The sequence below is a fragment of the Cetorhinus maximus genome, chromosome 3 (assembly GCF_964194155.1).
Source record: "Cetorhinus maximus chromosome 3, sCetMax3.hap1.1, whole genome shotgun sequence".
NCBI classification, from domain to species: Eukaryota; Metazoa; Chordata; class Chondrichthyes; order Lamniformes; family Cetorhinidae; genus Cetorhinus; species Cetorhinus maximus.
The window spans coordinates 41,386,601-41,406,549 of NC_135881.1; the positions used below are offsets into that span (position 1 = coordinate 41,386,601).

A 19,949-nucleotide genomic window follows, 5' to 3' on the forward strand; every position below is an offset into this window, starting at 1 on the left:
CGACCTTAGGCCCGTTCGTGAGTTTGCATGATATATGGTGCAAAGTGATCTGATCAGGGTAGCCGTTATTCTAAAGGATATCATTGATGCACCCTATTTCAGCTCAAGCTTGCATGTTGAGCAAATGGTTTGGCTCGGGCCCTATTTACAAGGTTGCCGATAAGACCAATCTTATAGTGTGTAGAACTGTTAAGAATCCAAACACGTATATTGACCAGTGAAGGTAGGCTTGCGGTAGACTGTGGTCGAGAACCCCCGGGCAGATCTATCAGCTAGTATGTCAAGGAAGGGGAGCTCATTTGACTGCTCCATTTCATAGGTGAATTTGAACGTAGGATGGAGCCCATTAAGACATGTAAGGAAATTGTTACATGCAGCTGCAGATTTAAATATAGCGAATGTGTCATCCCCATATCGGAAATATGGGAGAGGTAGGAGCTTAGGTGTCATTACATCGAAGACGCGTTTCTCATGGAACTCAACAAAGATGTTTGTCAGAGCTGGACCTAGAGTAGATCCCATGGCAACACTATCTATTTGGGCATACATGATGTCATTAAAACTGAACTAAACTGCGCGCGTTGCCGAGTTCATAAGTTCAAGGAATACTGTTTCATGCAATGGTGACAGGTCTAGATTGCCATGATATAGTGCTGCAGCTCAAATATCTATGGCTTCCTTAAGTGGAACATTGGTGAATAGGCTAGCAATGTCAAATGAGCACATAGACGCAGCATTGCTATCAATGTACAAATCCTGTATGCCCTTCGTAAATGTGAAGAAGTCCTTCACCGTATGTGTGCAAAACTTGGTCAAAACTGGTTGTAACAATTCACTGAGCCATTTGGCCAATTCATGTTGTGCAGAACCGGTCATAGATAAGATGAGGCGTAGAGGAATATCACTTTTGTGTGTCTTGGGCAGCCCATACATACACAGACATAACGAACCATGAGGATGAACCCTGTCATATATATCACGCAGTAGTTCATCGCTCTTACACAAATCCAGCAAGTGTCTCTTTTTAGCTTACTTTCGAGCAAGGCTGTCCAATCATGTTGTTAGGTGGATGCAAAAGATCTCATAAAATCTGTGTCAGAAACTGCAGGCAATCGAAAGTCCCACACTTGTAGTGGCAGAGCAGGGGCCCCCAAATTTCTAGCCTGCAAGCATTACTTTAAAAAATAGGCCATTGTATGCGCTGTGCTTATGATTTTCCCAACCCAATTTCCTGTTTCTGTCTTCCCTCCTCCTATAATCATGCTATCTTCCATATCTTTAATGTGCTTTCAAAGCTGCTTCTTCGTTAATCCACCAAAGGCATTTATCCAAGTGAACTATTGGAGCGTATCTAATTTTTTTCCCCAGCAATATGGCTCAAACCCAATCTCAGAAGAGGATCCTCTACTACACTCGTAGGAATTTCCCCATTTTTCATAATCATCATAATGATCAAGTCAGATTATTATTTCTCTCCTGATTACAGGAGGATTTGACGCTTGGTTCAGTTTGCCTAAACTAATTTCACATTGGATCCTAACTACTAACAAGAGAAACCTTTCATTCATTTTGGCTCAAATTTGATCACATGGTCCATAAATGGAAAGATGACATGCGCACAAAACTATTACTTAATCCTCATTAATGCATTTTTAAAACACAGTAATGAAATACTGATTTGCTTCTTACCTCAAACATAATCAATTATGCCTTCCTTACAGATGAGAAGCTGGACTTGAATGACAGTAAGTGGGAGGATATCAATGTTATTACTGGGGCTCTCAAGATGTTTTTCAGAGAATTGCCAGAACCCCTCTTCACATATCATCTCTTTAATGACTTTGTCAATGCAATCAGTAAGTAAAAGTGATATTAATATTGTCTTAATCTAATTTTAAAACTTGCTGGTTTACAGAAGTTTGTGAGCATTTGCTCGTAGTGTGTCAGCTCACTGCACAGCACTGTCAACTTTGAGACCCACTCCAGGACCCTCCACCGATGTACTGTGAAAGTGCTGTACTATCAGCAGTGCTGTCAGTGGAGACGTTAACTGAGACCCCATCAGTTCTGTTAGGTGGGTGCAAAAGATCGATTTAGAAGAGGAGACACTGCAGTGACAGGCTAATATTTATCCCACAATCAACATCACAAAATCAGGTCATCTGTTCATAATTATGTTGCTGTTTGTGGGAATTTGCTGTATGCAAATTGGCTGTTTCATTTGCTACATTGCAACAGTGACTGCACTTTGAAAAAGGACTTCAACGGCTGTAAAGCTCTTCGGGATGTCCAGCAGTTGTGAAAGGTGATTTATAAATGCAAGTCTTTTATTTAATATTTTCTTTGTGAAGCATTCAACATAATCAATGTTCAGTAATAATTTGGTTACAGTGATTAGATGGGAAATGAAGGTCCAAGTCTTGTGATTTTTCAACTTTGTACTTCTTATAAGAAGCCTGACTCACACCAAGAAAACATAGGAGGATTTTGCCATGATGCTGTGTATGGTTTTCCAACTAAATTGTGCTTGGCTTGTACCTGAATTTTTATCCGTGTTCCTGACAGGCAAAACTTGACATCAGAAAATTGCCCCTAATATCGAAGGGCATCTCACTGACCTATCAAAGCATTTGTTATTACTTTGAAGAGGCAAATTTATCTCATTATACAAAACCATTTATCACCATTCTATTATCTAAATAAAGAAAGAACTGTACAACTTTTTTAAAAGTATTACTCCGGGACTAACTTTCGCTCACCTGATAATTTTTATGCAAAATTGATGTAGTTGGGAAGTAAGTTGAGTGAGAAATTGGCAATTGAACACAAAATCATTTGCATTAGTAATAGTGCCTTATGTGCCCTCTGCAGTTTGAGTGTTGATGATATCATTGTGAAAATAAAGGAAGCAGATTACGTTAAATGGAAAGCTCATGCCAAAGGAGGTCGAAGGGAAAACTTTCATGTCAGAAATTATACCTGGTACACAGTCAGATGTTCACAGTTGCTGAAAATCAGCCATCAACCCAGGACATTGATGCAGGAATCAATCATTATTGATACTTCTTCAATGGCCTTCACTGGCATAGAGTCAACTCTGAGCCGGTAACTGGCAGTTCCACAGTGTCCCACTCACAGCACCTCCAATAATGAAATGGCCCATACCAGTCCACAACATCCAGACTTGTGCTGACGAGTGGCATCTAACATTCATGCCACAGGAGTGCTATGTAATGACCATCTGCAATGGGTCCCAACTATGTTCATGACCTTCAACCACACTGCAGTCTCCACCATCAACACGCTGGGCTCATTGTTGACCAGAAATCTAGATTCAGTTCAGAAGTCTGACAGAAGACTTGTCTGAACTGTTGCTACCAAAGCAACACTTAAGAAGCTCAATATCATTTTTGTTATTCATTCATGGGATGTGGGTGTCTCTGACTAGGACAGCATTTATTGCCTATCCTAATTGCCCTCGAGAAGGTGGTGGTGAGCTGCCTTCTTTAACCGCTGCTGCCCATAGTGCTGGCAGTTACAGGATTTTGACCCAGCGACAGTGAAGGTACGGTGATAGTTCCAAGTCAGGATGGTGAGTGGCTTGGAGGGGAACCTCCAGGTGGTGGTGTTCCCATGTGTTTGCTGCCCTTGTCCTTCTAGATAGTAGAGCTTGTGGGTTCAGGAGGTGCTTTCTAAGGAGACTTAGGGAGTTCCTGCAGTGCATTTTGTAGATGGTACATACTGCTGCCAGTGCTCGTCAGTGGTGGAGGGAGTGAATGTTTGTGGGAGGGGCGCCAAACAAGCGGGCTGTTTTGTCCTGGACGGTGTCAAGCTTCTTGAGTGTTGTGGGAATGCACTCATCCAGGCAAGTGGGGAGTATTCCATCACTCTCCTGACTTGTGCCTTGTAGATGGTGGACAGGCTTTGGGGAGTCAGGAGGTGAGTTACTCCTGGCTTCTGACCTGTTCTTATAGCCACAGTATTTATATGGCTGATCCAGTTCAGTTTCTGGTCAATGGTAGCCCCCCCCAGGATGTTGATAGTGGAGGATTCAGCAGTGGTAATACCATTGAATGTCAAGGGGCGATGGTTAGGTTCTCTCTTGTTGGAGATGACCATTGCCTGGCACTTGTGTGGTGCAAATGTTACTTGCCATTTGTCAGCCCAAGTCTGGATATTGTCCAGGTAATGCTGCATTTGGACATGGATTGCTTCAGTATCTGAGGAATCGCGAATGGTGCTGAACATTGTGCAATCATCAGTGAACAACCCCCCTTCTGATCTTATGATGGAAGGAAGGTCACTGATGAAGCAGCTGAAGATAGTTGGGCTTAGGACACTGCTCTGAGGAACTCCTGCAGTGATGTCCTGGAACTGAGATGATTGACTTCCAACAACCACAACCAACTTACTTTGCTAGGTATGACTCCAACCAGGGGACAGTTTTCCTCCTGATTGCCATTGACTCTAGTTTTGCTCGGGCGCCTTGATGCCACACTTGGTCAAATGCAGCCTTGATGTCAACACTTGCCTCACCTCTGGAGTTAAGCTCTTTGTTTGAGCCAAGGCTGTATTGTGGCCTGGAGCTGAGTGACCCTGGCGGAACCAATGCTGAGCGTCAGTGAGCAGGTTATTGCTAAGCAAGTGCTACTTGATAGCACTGTTTATGACCCCTTCCATCATTTTACTGATGATTGAGAGTAGACTGATGGGCTGGTAATTGGCTGGGTTGGATCTTTCCTGCTTCTTGTGTACAGGGCATACCTGGGCAATTTTCCACATTGCTCGTTGGATGCCAGTGTTGTAGCTGTACTGGAACAGCTTGGCTAAGGGCGCGGCAAGTTCTGGAGCGTAAGTCTTCAGTACTATTGCCAGAATATTGTCAGGGCCCATAACCTTTGTAGTATCCAGTGCCTTCAGCCATTTCTTGATATAACGTGGAGCAAATCGAATTGGCTGAAGACTGGCACCTGTGACGCTGGGGGACCTCTGGAGCAGGCCGAGATGGATCATCCACTTGGCACTTTTGGCTGAAGATTGTTGCAAATACTTCAGCCTTATCTTTTGCACTGATTTTTCTGGGCTCCCCCATCATTGATGGGGATATTTGTGGAACCACCTCCTTAATTGTCCTCCACCATTCACCACTGGATATGGCAGGACTGCAGAGCTTAAATGTGATCCGTTGGTCGTGGAATCACTTAGCTCTGCCTATCACCCGCTGCTCATACTGTTTGGAATGCAAGCAGCCCTGTATTGTAACTTCACCTCATATTTTTAGGTGTGCCTGGTGCAGCTCCTGGACTCCTCTTTGAATCAAGGTTGATCCCTTGGCTTGGTGGTAACGGTAGAGAGGGGGATATGTTGGGCCATGAGGTTACCATTTGTTGTCGAGTACAGTTCTGCTGCTGCCAATGACCCTCAGCGCCTCATAGTTGCCCAGTTGTTAGATCTGCCCGAAATCTATCCCATTTAGTGCCACATAACATGATGGAGGGTATCCTCAATGTGAAGACAGGACTTTGTCTCCACAAGGACTGTGCGGTGGTCACCCCTACCAATAGTTTCATGGTACAAAGTATGTTTTTCCCTCTGAGGCAGGTGGTGAGGGAACCAAAAAGAGGGACAAACGTACTTAACCTGCCTGCCGGAGATGCACCAGAGAGATGCATCTCTCCTTTAGGACTCGGCCAGCTCAGTCAGTACTAGTGCATTGAAGTCCCCCCACCCAGAGTACGCTCTTGCCACCCTCCAAGTGTTCAACGTGGTAATCAGGATGTCATGGGGTCTGGAATCTATGTTGAGGACTCCCTCCTGGCTTTATACCACTGTGCCACCACCTCTGCTGGGTGTATCCTGTCCCGCCAGTTTCATGATCACATTATCATGGTCATCATTAGACTTTTAATTCCAGATTTTTATTGAATTCAAATTTCATCATTACCCTGGGTCTCTATATTACTAGTCCCAGCGACAATACCACTATCCCAACGCCTCCCCCTGATAAATCATGCAGGATAAAGTAGTTTGTCTCATCCGTTGCCTATCCACTGAACTCAGTACTGCGCTATCCTTCACTGGCACTCTGCATCCTGTAGATAGTACAGTCTATAACAAATTACCAACAGTACTTCAGAGTCCACTAACAGGAAAGTGATGATCATACAACATTATCATCTCAGTTTCCCTTCAAGTTGCACATCATCCTAATTAGATGGATATTGTCATTGCTTCTTCATCACTGGATCAAAATTATAGACTTACCTACCTAACAACATTATCACAAGGACCGGATTGACGGTGACTTTCTTCTCAAACCAGTGTGATATTGCCATTGTTGTACACTCCCCAAGAACGGATTTTGAAAAACACCTGCGTTATTATAGTGACTTTCTTGTCCTTAAGACATCACAAGATACGTCGCAGACAATGAATTATGACACATAGCAAGGCTCCCACAAACAGCAGTGACCAGTTTAAGATTTAGTTAAAGGAGAACTCTTCTTCAGATGGGAACTTTTATATCCCCCTGAACATAAAAGGGGCCCAGTTTTAACATCTCACCTGAAAGACAACATCTCCAACAATGTTACATCGAGGTCTCAATACTGTACTGTAAGTGTCTGTCTAAATTATATATTAATTATGTGCTTAATTCATGAAATGGGACTTGACCCACAACTTTCTGACTTGGAGGTTAGAGTGCTCATCAACTAAATCAGTAAAAAAGCATTTTCTGTTACTTTGTGAATGTTGGCTCTACATTTAGATGAAAAACCCCTTGCTTTAATTGTTCTTGCCTGTTTTGTATTTCTAAGGTATGAGCTGTTAGTTCAAAGGTCTGCATCACTATACATTTATATTTTAATAGTTTGCGTGTTTGTGCTGTAATTGGGTTTAATTGACTCACTAGAATATCCATCGTTAAGCTTTTCATATTCCATAGTAACATGGTGCAAGCATGCAATTGATGGCATAATAGAAGCTGTCCACTCATGCCTAGGGAGTACTAATAATGTATTTCACACACTGTATATTTGCCTCCAGAAGATGGTGAAAATCCTTGTGCCCAAGTTCCCCCATAACTCTAAAGCCCATCACCACATTAGGATGCCTTGTGTAAGAATGATGATTTCAAAGTACAGATTCCGTCATTTGCTGTCAGTGTAGATAGAAACTGCACATTGTTTCTAGGTGTCCTCCAAACCCGGCCAGTCTCTTTCAAGTCAATGATCTGCTTCTTTAAATATGATTAGATGCAAAGTTTTTTTTCTTGATGGCAACAATGTAAGTTTTGAGTTATCTGTTGTGAAATATAATGATCTGTAATTTCTGGCCTCTTGACCATTTTAATCACCCCACCATTTGCGGCTGTGCATTTCAGTTGCCTAGGCCCTAAGCTCTGGAATTCCATCCTTACACCTCTCATCCTTCCACCTCATATTTCTCCTATAGGACACTCCTTAAAACCTGCCTCTTTGACCAAGCTTTTGGTCATCTAATCTAATATCTCCTTGTGTGGTTCAGTATATTTTCATAGAATGGTTACATTTTGTTTTATACTGCTACTGTGAAGCAGCTTGGGACATTTTGTGTTAAAGATGCTGTGTAATGCAAGTTGTTATTGAGGAAAGAGTGAGTATTACAGTAAAAGGACAGACTTGGAACACTGTTTCAATCCAACTTTAAAGATGCCTGTTCAGTTAGCAGTGTCAACATGCTATTGACTAAGATCAGCAAAAATTGGGTATATTGCTCAAACGATTAAATATTCAAAATGATTAAATAATTGACATACGTTGTGTGGTAGGTAATTTCCTAGGGTTCTCCCGATTTCATGCTGCAAATTCAGCAGAACCACCACAGAAAAAAAGCGGAAGTGACCTCTTTTAGCTCATTTCTGTGGAGGTTGCATCAATCTTCTGCTGCTGTGAGACATCAAGAGAAACCCCCTCCACCTACCCCCCTCTAGCCTTAGAAAAGCTATATGCTCAGACTTGGAACATCTTTATGTTTTAAGATAACGAACATTTTCAACTAACTGTTAGATTTCTTCCTATTGCCAGTTTGGGAGTAGGTAAGTTAGTTAAGAATGGGGGTTGAATGAGACTTTCCTGGTTTAACTACATAGGTGGCCTTTGCCTCCTAAGCCACCTAGGCTGTCAATTTCTCTGGTATTTACATAATCCACGATTATTATTGAAATAAAAATAACTGACTTTTAATAGTAACTGTTTTGGAGATGTCCGTCCGTCCCCACCCCCCCACCAACAGCACTGTGTGGGTGTACCTGCACCACATAGACTGCAGAGGTTTAAAAAGGCATTAAGGATGGGCAATAAATGCTTGCCTAGCCAGCGACACTTTCGTCCTATGAACGAATAATGAAAAAAAGGGTACCTCAAAGTTGTACGAAACAGTGAACAGTGTGGAAAAGGTGAGTATGGAATCTCGATTCCAAGTTAAAACATAAGCTGTACCAGTGGGTACAGGATACGAACTGAGAGCTCAATTTATGGCTAATTTTAGAGTCTTTCATCACAGAGTGATCAAAACATGGATCGACTTCTTAGTATTTTAGTCAAAAACCCTGAAATATATATTTTTTAAATAGTTAGATGTTGTAATGAAGTGAGTAGTTTGTTCTCCAGTTGGTTAAGCTGGAAAGGGTAAATAGCTATCCTCACCTGAATCTACCTTGCAATTTTCTGATTACCAGGACTGATCAATAAATGGAAATGGTTTACAATATTTTCCAAGAAAGACGAGAACAGATGTGTTTTAATCTTGTTTTAAAAAGTTTAAGTACATCAGTTTTACTAATATAACAATAATACCACCTCACCAGCATTATTCTTGTTTCAAGACACCTTAAGCTTAATGTTGAGCTTAAAACCTTCAAAATAAATTGTTCATATGGAGTTCCTTTAAGCTGCAGGCAGTTTTGAGTGTAAATTGCAGTGTTGAATGCAAATTTGCAGCATTCACATTTTGGACACTAATGAGGATGATTCAGTGAATATTTGTTAGTCTTTGAATCACTGAAAATAGCATTTTGTAACTGATGTGTGAGGCTTTTAGCGTACCAAATTGCATCACTGATTCTGTTCAATATATAAAAAGTCTACTTAAGGTGTCACCCGTAATGAGTGCAGTAAGTTACAGCAAAAACGCACAACAGATGTTTCACTCTTGATTGGACCCACCCTGTTGAGTTTCTGATCTTGAACAACCTAGTGTGGAGAAGTGCTAACCATAAGCAAAGCTTTTCCCTACAACAAGGAAAACTGGTTAACTAGAAACACCTGAGATTTCTGTTTTGGAGCCCCAGAAGACAGTTTAGAGCCACTTTTATAAAAAGCCTAGGAGTGCCACCTACCTAATACATTGTCTAGGGAAAAAAATAGAGTGAACTATGATTTTTTTTTTAAGCAATGTGATGACATTTAATTAGCTTGACACTACTTTTTAAAAAGTACTCTAATGTTACGATTTCAGTTAATTTCCTACACCTGTCATTAACCAGTGGAAAAATTCTGGAATTGTAGCTTTTAGCAAAATCATCACATTAACAATATTTAAATTTGAAAACTCAAATGTTGCCCTCTTAGGAAAGTGGTGTAATCAAGAAGTTAATCATTTTGAAGATTCAAACATGAGCATAACTTACCTTAATCTTACAAGATCAGCAGTTTAACTAATAAGGCTGCTGTCTGTAGAGTGACAATAGATTTGCTGGTCAGCTAGTGTTTTGTCATTGCACATTGATACAAACTGCCATTTTTTCAACTGCTTGTAGTGCACAGTTCAGCCACAGAGTGGCATTTGCAACATTCCAATATTTTTGATATTGTCTTTTGGGTGTTCATCCAGGCAATTTGTTTTAGGCTGCAACAAAATTATAACTTCTTACTCTGTTAACTTTGAACCTGATCGACGGGAAATATCATAAAAATCAAAGTCAATATTAAAAGAACCTCAGAAATGATCAAATTAAGTCAGTTTTAAACTTTCATTGCTTATTTTGTGCAGTTATTTCCCCATTCAGGTTCTTCACTGTTTTCCTTTCACTTACCATAGATCCTTTAACCAAGATGAGAGAATGGTTTTGAAGCTGTAAATCCAGTGCCACTTTTAACACTGATTTATTTTTTCAAGGATGAACTGATATTGCCAGTTTTTCTGGGAGATGTATTTGGAGAAATATATATATTAAAAATGTAATGCAGTTAATTTCTGCCTTCTAAGAAAGGAAAGGACTTGCATATATAGTGCCCTTCATGTGTTCAGGTGGTCACAGTGTTTTACAGCCAGTGACTTATAGGTCGAGTATCCGTTATCCAAAATCTTTGGGGCTGATCGCATTTCGGATTTCAGATAATTCCGGTTTTCGGATACCTCATATAGGACTAGGCCTACTTACATTACAATAGCCCAAGCCTAGGCTAGCTGTAGACTAAAGTGACTAGAAAAGTAAGATGTACCACTGAATAATAAATACAAGGTACCAGTAATAAGTTCCCACTTGTGGCGCCATCTGCAATTTTGCTTGTAGTAGAGGGTTCAGAGTGTCAATGTGCAGATAAACAACTAGACTTCTCACGCTAAAGGTCAGGTGCGGTTGCCAAGGTTCGGGCCAGGGGCTTCCTGCACTAAACGTCGGGTGTGGTCGATGAGGTTTGTGTTGGCTTGGGTCATGTTGGCTTGGGTCAGGGACTTATTGCGCTTAAGATCAATGAGGTTCAAAAAAGGTGTGTTTTTTGGATGTGTTTGGTTTTCTGATTTATGGGTAAAGTATACTCGACCTGTACGTTGAAAGTTCAGTGTCATGGCAATGTAGGTAAATGCAGCATCCAGTTGCAAACAGCAAGGAGATAAATGACCAAACAACTTGTTACTGGTGATCCAAAACAAAAACAGAATTACCTGGAAAAACTCAGCAGGTCTGGCAGCATCGGTGGAGAAGAAATCAGTTAACGTTTCGAGTCTTCATGACCCTTCGGCAGAACTGAGTATAGTTAGGAGAAAGGTGAAATATAAGCTGGTCTAAGGTGGGGGGGCGGGGGGAGAGAGAAGTTGAGGGTGTGGTGATTGTGGAGATAAGCAAGCAGTGATAGGAGCAGATAATCAAAAGATGTCACAGACAAAAGGATCAAAGAGGTGTTGAAGGTGGTGATATTGTCTAAGAAAAGTGCTAATTAAGAGTGGAAGACAGGATACTCAAGGTACAGCTCTAGTGGGGGTGGGGTGGAAAGACTAACAAAGTTTTAGTTTTAGATTTAAAAATAATGGAAATAGGTGGGAAAAGAAGAATCTATATAAATTAATTAATAAAAAAAGGGAGGGGGGAGAAACGGGGTGGGGATGGGGGGAGGGGGAGTTTAAGATCTAAAGTTGTTGAATTCAATATTCAGCCCGGAAGGCTGTAAAGTGCCTAAACTTGTTACTGGTGATGTTGGTTGAGGGATCAATATTAGCTAGGACACTGGCAAGACTCTCATTGTCGTCTTTGGGATCTTTTAAATACATCTGAGCAAGGGGTTTAAATATCATGAAAGGTGATACTTCTGGCAGGGTCCAATTATCTTCACCTGCTCCATCATAAGGTCATAAGTGTAGCTGTTGGCTGATGATTGCATTGAGCAATTCCAATGACAATTTTTTATGCTAATGAAGCAGTCTGTGCAGACATGCTGCAAAAACTGGACAACATCCAGGATTGGGCTGATGCGTGACAGGTGACATTCGCAATATCAGGCAAAGACTATCTTGAACAAGAGCATGACCACTTCCCTTGACGTTCACTGATGTTACCATCAGCAAAGTCCTGATTATCAATATCCTGGAGATCACCATTGACCAGAAACCAGCCTCATAAATGCTGTGGCTACTGGAACAGGTCGAAGACCTGGTATTTTCCGGTGAGTGGCTCACCTCCTGACTACTCAAAGCCTCTCTACTGTCTAGAAAACAAAAATTAAGAGTGTGATAGAATACATTCTATTTGCCAGGATGTGTGCAGTTCTAGCAAAGCTAAATAAGCTCAACACTATCCAGGACAAAGTAGTCCACTTGATCTGCGTCCCATCCACTGCTTTAAACGTGGACTCCCTCTACCCTTAACGAGCTGTGGCTGCAGTGTATTGTGTCTATAGGATACACTGCTGCAATTCACCAAGGTTTTTTCACCAGCACCTCCTAAACCCATGATCTATAACATCTAGAAGGACAAAGGCAGCATATGTATGGGAACATCATCACATCCAAGTTCCACTGCAAGTCACATATCATTTCTTCATTATTATTGGATCAAAATCCTTTAACTCCCTCCCTAACAGCATTGTGCAAGTTCCATCACCACACAGACTGCAGCGAATCAAGAAGGCCCATTACCGCCTTCCCAAGGGCAACTGGTGATGGACAATAAATGCCAGACTTGCAGTGACGTCCACATCCTGAGAATGAATTTTTGGGAAAAACAGCAACTATAAATTTTGTTTTTTTTAAATCTTGGCTATTCGTGTCAGCAGACAAGTGCAGTATAAAATCTAACAGGTGGCACACAGTTAATTTGTTAAACAGTGCTAGAAATACAAGACAGGTCAATCAACATCTGTGAAGAGAAAAATCAAGGTAATGTTTGAAGAGTTACTTTTTTTTTTAGTTAAGTTTACCACTGATACTGGGAGAGGCGATGGCGTAGTGGTAACGTCACTGGACTAGTAATCCAGAGACCCAGGGTAATGCTCTGGGGACCAAGGTTCGAATCCCGCCACGGCAGATGGTGAAATTCAAATTCAATTTAAAAAATCTGGAATTATGTCTAATGATAACCATGAAACCATTGTCAATTATTGTAAAAACCCATCTGGTTCACTAATGTCCTTTAGGGAATGAAATCTGCTGTCCTTACTTGGTCTGGCCTACGTGTGACTCGAGACCCACAGCAATGTGGGTGATTCTTTTTTTTAAAAAAAAATGCTCTGAACAAGGCTGCCCACATCCAATGAATAAAAATTAATAAATAAACAAACGAACATTAACAACTAATGACATTCCAATTCTTATATCCACAAAGCCACATTCTGGCCCAGTCTGATCATTAAGTGAGTTTTGTTTCAGGAGATTTTGTCTTTTGTATATTTATACATACATGTATAAGAGCAAGCATAAAACCAATTGTATTTAACGGTTTTCAGAAACTCCAGACTACAAGCACCGTATTCAGGGTATTACCGAACTAATCAGGCTATTACCTAAACCGAACCATGACACTATGCAAGTTCTATTCAAGCACCTTGTCAAGTAAGTATGAATTAGTTCTTACCTGTGATGAGTTTTCTTATAGTATTGATAGCTGTGATCAAAAAGAAATATTGTGTATTGTTAACCATGTTTGGTAATTTTATTTTGTGAAAGTAAATCCCCATCTATAAAATTCCATATGTTTAAAACTCCTTTTGCACCTTGAGTTTTGACATTTAATAATGTTATTCTCTCAATCAGATTTCCTTAGAGTGGGGCATCTTGTGGCATTCCCATTGGTTTTGTCCACTAAGTTGCTGGCAGTGAGAGCTGGTAACAAAGGGGAAAAAAAACAAATTAAGTTAACATTTGACATTTTTGAAATCTCCAAAAACTATTCACAAGCAGAAGCATGGGATGCCACATTTATAATTTGTTGATTGATTGGCAGTTGGTAACAAATATCACATTAATAATAGGGTACTTATGCTAGTACCTCATGGGGAGGCGTAACAATGGTATTGTCACTGGACTGGTATTTCAGTGACCCAGAGTAATGCTCTGGGGAAACAAAAACAGGAAATGCTGGAAGAACTCAGCAGGTCTGACAGCATCCATGGAGAGAGAAACAGAGTGATGTGTTGAGTCCATATGACTCTTCAGAGTTACAGAGAAATAGAAATGTGATGAAATTTATACCGTTTAAGGGGAATGGAGCAGGTGAAGCTGGATAGAAGGCCAGCGACAGGGGGGTGCAAAGGAGAGATTGACAAAGATGTCATGAACAATAGGACAAAGGGAGTGTTAATGGTAGTGGTAAGGGCTAAAAAAGGTGCTGATAGTGGCAAAGGTAAGAAAGCAGCATGTGATAATAGCAGAACAAGGGTAAGCACTCTGAAAAGGACAACATGAGCAAGTAATAGATGGCTCTTGTGGGGGTGGGGGGAGAGGGCGGTAATGGGGGAAAAAGGATCGAAAATGCGATAGAAATGGGGGGAAAAAACAATGAATACATGAATAAAAATAAGTAGATAAAAAATAAAAATGAATTTGAAAAAAGGAATAAAAAGTGGTGAAGATAGAGGAGAGATCATGGTCTGAAGTTGTTGAACTCAGTGTTAAGACCGGAAGGGCGTAAAGCACCTAATTGGAAGATGAGATGCTGTTCCTCCAGTTTGCGTTGGGCTTCACTGGTACATTGTAGCAGGCCAAGGACAGAGATGTGGGCATAAGAGCAGAATGATGTGTTGAAATGGCAAGCAACAGGGAGGTCTAGGTCATGCTCATGGACAGACTAAAGCTGTTCCGTAAAGCGGTCACCCAGTCTGCGTTCGGTCGCTCCAATGTAGAGGAGACCACATTGGGAGCAACAAATGCAGTAGGTCAAATTGAAGGAGGTGCAAGTGAAGCACTGCTTCACCGGAAAGGACTGTTGGGCCCTTGGATGGTGAGGAGGTAAAGGGGCAGGTATAAATGTTCCAGTGAAGCCCAATGCAAACTGGAGGAATAGCACCTCATGTTCCGATTAGGCACTTTATGGCCTTCCGGACTTAACATTGAGTTCATCAACTTCAGACCATGAACTCTCTCTTCTAGCTTCTCCCCTTTCTTTTATTCCTTTTTTCAAAATTCATTTTTATTTTTCATCCATTTTTATTTTTATTCATTTATTTATTGCTTTATCCCCTTTTTTAATCCCCCCTCTCTATCCCATTTTCGATCCTTTCTTTCCCCACTATTGCCCCCACCCCACCCCCACTAGGGCTATCTGTCACTTGCTCTTCCTGCTTTCTACCCTTAATGTCACCATTAGCACATTCCTTAGATAATATCACCACCATCAACACCCTTTTGTCTATGACATCTTTGGCAATCTCTTCTTTGCCTCCACCTATCACTGGCCCTCTATCCAGCTCTACCTGTCCCACCCCCCTCAACCAGCTTATATTTCACCTCATTTCTATATTTCCTCAGTTCTGATGAAGAGTCATACGGACTCAAAACGTTAACTGTATTCCTCTCCGCAGATGCTGTCAGACCTTCTGAGTTTTTCCAGCTATTTTTATTTTTGTTCCACAAGGGCCATCTGTTGCTTGCCCATGTTGTTCTTTTCAGAGTGCTTACCCTTGTTCTACTATTATCACATTCCGCTTTCTTACCTTTGACACTATCAGCATCTTTTTTAGCCCTTACCACTACCATTAACACTCCCTTTGTCCTTTTGTTCATGACATCTTTGTCAATCTCTCCTTGGCCCCCACCTATTGCTGGCCTTCTTTCCAGCTTCACCTGCTCCACCCACCCTATCCCGTATAAATTTCATCACAGTCGGACTCAACGGCAACTCTGTTTCTCTCTCCACGGAGGCTGTCAGACCTGAGTTTTTTCCAGCATTTTCTGTTTTTGTTTCAGATTTCCAGCATCCGCAGTATTTTGCTTTTATAATAATGCTCTGGGGACCCGGGTTCAAATCACACCACGGCTGTCAGTAAAGTTTGAATTCAATAAAAATCTGGAATTAAAAGCCCGATAATGACCATGAAACCCTTGTTGATTGTTGTAAAAGCCCATCTGGTTCACTAATGTCCTTTAGGGAAGGAGATCTGCTGTCCTTACCTGCTCTGGCCTACATGTGACTCCAGACCCACAGCAATGTGGCTGACTCTTAAAATGCCCTCTGAGCAAGGGCAATTAGGGATGGGAAATAAACGCTGGCCTAGCCAGTGATGCCAACATCCCAAAAACGAATAATAAAAAAAATCACTAAATTTTCTCTGGCAAGTTTAATGGGCAATTTCATTTGCAAATGTAACAATTTCATGAAAATCTCACAGCTGTTAAATGTAAGATGCCATTTCCTGCAAAGCTAATAGCAGCGCAGCAAAATCAGCCAGCAGCTTGTGGGGATTCACAATTCATGGGGTACCTTTTCCTTACTGCAAGTTGCTGGCCAATTTGTGTATTAATAATGAACACCTTTTTTGTTCCCAACAAAATCTGACCCAATATTTTTCATTGTGTAAATCACTTTCTTACCCAATAACTTGTTACTGATGTCAATCCCAAACTCTTTGTGCAATATTTGTGATATGCTGCTTCAATTATTAGACTTTATTTTCAGGACTTTCAGTACTCATTGAGATTATAACACTGGGAAATGAGACATTTTCTCAATTCAGGCATTCAATGTTATCATAAAACACTCCAGGTCAGTCATAGTAATGTATGATATAGACTAAAGCTCCTATGCCTAACAATGTGCCTTACATTCTATCTCAAAAGAGGGTCTTGCACTGGTGTAATACTTTGATACTGATTTGTATAGCTATTTAAATAACACTATAGTATTGGAGATGTGGCAGTTCATCAAAACCAAAAAAAAATTCATTTAACTGATAATGTTATAACCTAGCCATTATTCTGTGTGGCAGCCGTTTTTATTAAGTATAAGAAAAACTGCAAGACCAATTACTGGAAATGCAGAATAGCTCAAAGACATTTAAAAAAGGAAAGGTTAACAATTGAAGTGCTTTTATTCCATCAGTAAATTGGATATACTATTTTGTTCAAGTTATTAGTAATTGTGTAATGTTTGACTGTGAAGGTGTTTGTTTCTTGAACTTTTTTTTAACTTTCTCTACAGAGTTATTACCCGTTCTGAAGTAAACCGAATGACCAGTCAAAGTGTTGCCATAGTATTTGGCCCCACCCTCCTGAGGCCAGAGAAAGAGACAGGAAATATTGCAGTTCACATGGTATACCAGAATCAGATTGTGGAGTTGATCTTATCAGAGTATGATACCATATTTGGAAGAAGTTGAAAAAAAATGAGCAAGTGAAATGCAAATCTACCAAAACCCACTACGGGAAAAAAATAAGATTATATTTTGTGTTTTTTTTTGTACCTTGAGTCAGCCAGAAAATGGTAAACTTTGCACTTGTTTTCCTCTGGTTTTTAAAAGGATCTTTATTTTTTTCAGTGGTTATCAATCCTGAAAGCAGATGGCACTGCTGCAGATGTTTTGCATAAAATGTAGTACAGACAGATGCAGGGAAGCATGTCACCTGGTTATAACGAAGAGTAGAGACTTGAGTATACTGTAGTTATATACACTGGGTTCTTTTGAAACAATATTTGCCTGAGGGACTTGGCAGTACTCTTCTGTACATGTGTAGATATTTTTAGGAAATTTCCATTTCCTGCACATAGTTAGCAAACTTTTCTTGCAGCCTTTTCTGCTGTTTGGTATAGCAGAAGTCCTAATACTGTATATTGTTGCTGAGTCCATACAAAAGCATGGCCAGGTTTTGTGTAATTTATTTTTTTCAGGTTTACTCGAAAGGCTAAAGTATTAATGTTGATTTTTCCCGGTTGATGAATATGGACTATAAGCAATCCTGCACTTGCTGTTCCTTCAACCTACTGTTAATGCAGAGGTCATATGATCACACTGTGTTTCAGAACACTAGTGATGTACAGACAAATAAGGGGTATAATACATTAAAATAACATGCTGTCAAGCAATGTATATATAATCTGTATAGTTCCTTAACAAAGTGTGTTTTTCATACAGTAACATTTTCTAATCAAATTTTGCCAACTTGTAATATTCAGTTGCTGGTCAGTGTACCAGCCAAGATCAGTACTAAGAGCTTTTTGGGGGTATTTTATGACAGGCAACACAGGGGCTATTCTTAGGTATACTAAGAAGCTGCGTGCACTTTTTAGCTATTGGTAATTTCGATGCAGGGCAAATCTTAACCGTTTGTATTTCAAATGGTACTGGAAAGTATTGTGTAAGCTTGTGCTTTCTAGGTGCACTACAACAAAAGCTGTTTATTTAAAATGTACAGACAAAATTTGAAAAAAATCTGCTTAGCAATTTATTGTACAATAAGTGCTAACATTTAATAAAATTTCATGTATGCACTGATCGATATTAAAGCAGATTCACTTGATGCTCAATTGAATTTTTTCATTTTATTGATGTGGACTGGTTGTATAAACAGGTTTCTTTGGAATACTACCTGTTTTTGGGCACATGATCTAAAGATTTTTTTGAATGTATTTTTTTAAACTAACTGCTGTATGGCGATATGCTATGTCTAATCAAAAATTAAAACAAAATGATGAAAAGCTCTCTTTCAGTTTATTTCAGAATGCTAAATGAATTTGCTTACAAGTGTTTTGGTGTAATGGTTCTGGTAAGATCATGAGAAATAGGAGCAGGAATGGGCCATTTGGCCCATCAAGCCTGTTCCGACATTCAGTAAGATCTTGGCTGATCTGATTGTGGCCTTAACTACACTTGCCAGCTCCCCACAGCCCCCATAACCCTTTGCTCCCTTGTCAATCAAAATTCTGTCTAAGCCAGCCTGGAATATAGTCAATGACCCAGCCTCCACTACTCTTTGTGGATGAGAATTCCAAAAATTAAAACCGTCTGAGAGAAAAAAATTCTCCTCATCTCTGTCTTAAATGGATGACCCCTCATTTTTAAACTCTACCTCCCAGTTCCCGATTTCCCCACGAGGGGAAACATCCTTTCAGCATCGACTCTGTCAAGCCCCCTCAGAATCTTAAAAGTTTCACTTCTCTTTCTTCTAAACTCAAGTAATTATAGGCCAAACATGCTCAACCTTTCCTCATAAAACAACCCCTTCATCCCAGGAACCGGCCTAGTAAATCTTCTCTGAACTGCTTCCAATGCAAGTATATCCCTCCTCAAGGAGACCAAAACTGTACACAGTACTCCAGGTATAGTCTCACAAATGTGCTATACATTTGTAGCAAGATATTCCTACTTCTATATTCCATCCCCCTCACAATAAAGGCAATATTCAATTTGCTATCCTGTTGCTTGCTATATCTGCATGCTATCTTTTTGTGATGCATGGAGCAGGACACCTACATCTCTCTACCGCAGCATACTGCAGTGTCTCCATTTAAATAATATTCTGCGCTTCTGCTCTTTCTGTTAAAGTGGACAACGTCACATTTTCCCACATTATACTCCCATCTGCCAAATTTTGCTCACTTACTTTAACCTATCTGTACCCCTTTGCAGATTCTTTGTATCCTCCTCGCAACTTGCTTTCCTACCTACCTTTGTACCGTTAGCCAACTTAGCTACAATACAGTCGGTCCCTTCATCCAAGCCATTAATATAGATTGTAAATAATTGAGACCCCAGCACTAATCTCCGTGGCATTCCACTCATTACAGTTTGCCAAGCTGAAAATGATCCATTTATCCCGACCGTTTCCAGTTAATTAACTGATCCTCTATCCCGGCTAATATGTCACCCCCATCACCATGAGCTCTTATTTTGTGCAGTAACCTTTACAGTTTGCCAACCTGAAAATTATCCATTTATCCGGGCAATTAAGGATAGGCACTAAATGCTGACCTTTCCAGTGATGCCCACATTGATGAAACAAATTTTTAAAAAAGCAACTTGAAGCAAGAAACATGACTGCTTTCGTTAAAATGTCAGTAGAGAAATCTGCCTAGACTATTCTATAACAAGTATTTTAAACAAAAAGCGCTCCACATGGATTTCCTTTTTTTCAAAGAATATTTAAAGTAGAGAATGGTTTTGAAAAGCATTAATAACTTGTTATCCACCTATTTAAATATGCTTGTGAAAAAATATTAAACCGAGGAAAATGATGAATGTAGGAATGCTGACATACTTTGAAAC

The 19,949-nt window shown here is 40.3% G+C and overlaps 1 protein-coding gene across 4 annotated transcripts in view; it reads left to right on the plus strand.

Annotated features, from left to right (window-relative positions):
• Window positions 1–18,382, plus strand: part of arhgap12b (Rho GTPase activating protein 12b) — a 247,237-nt gene extending 228,855 nt beyond the window's left edge. For all 4 annotated transcript variants that reach the window (XM_078537661.1, XM_078537667.1, XM_078537673.1 and 1 more), the window contains 3 exons: window positions 1,722–1,856; window positions 13,200–13,305; window positions 16,889–18,382. In XM_078537661.1, the coding sequence (XP_078393787.1) occupies window positions 1,722–1,856; window positions 13,200–13,305; window positions 16,889–17,066 (419 nt within the window). In that variant the 3' untranslated portion in view covers window positions 17,067–18,382. The remainder of the gene's footprint in view (window positions 1–1,721; window positions 1,857–13,199; window positions 13,306–16,888) is intronic.
• Window positions 18,383–19,949: the final 1,567 nt, after the last annotated feature.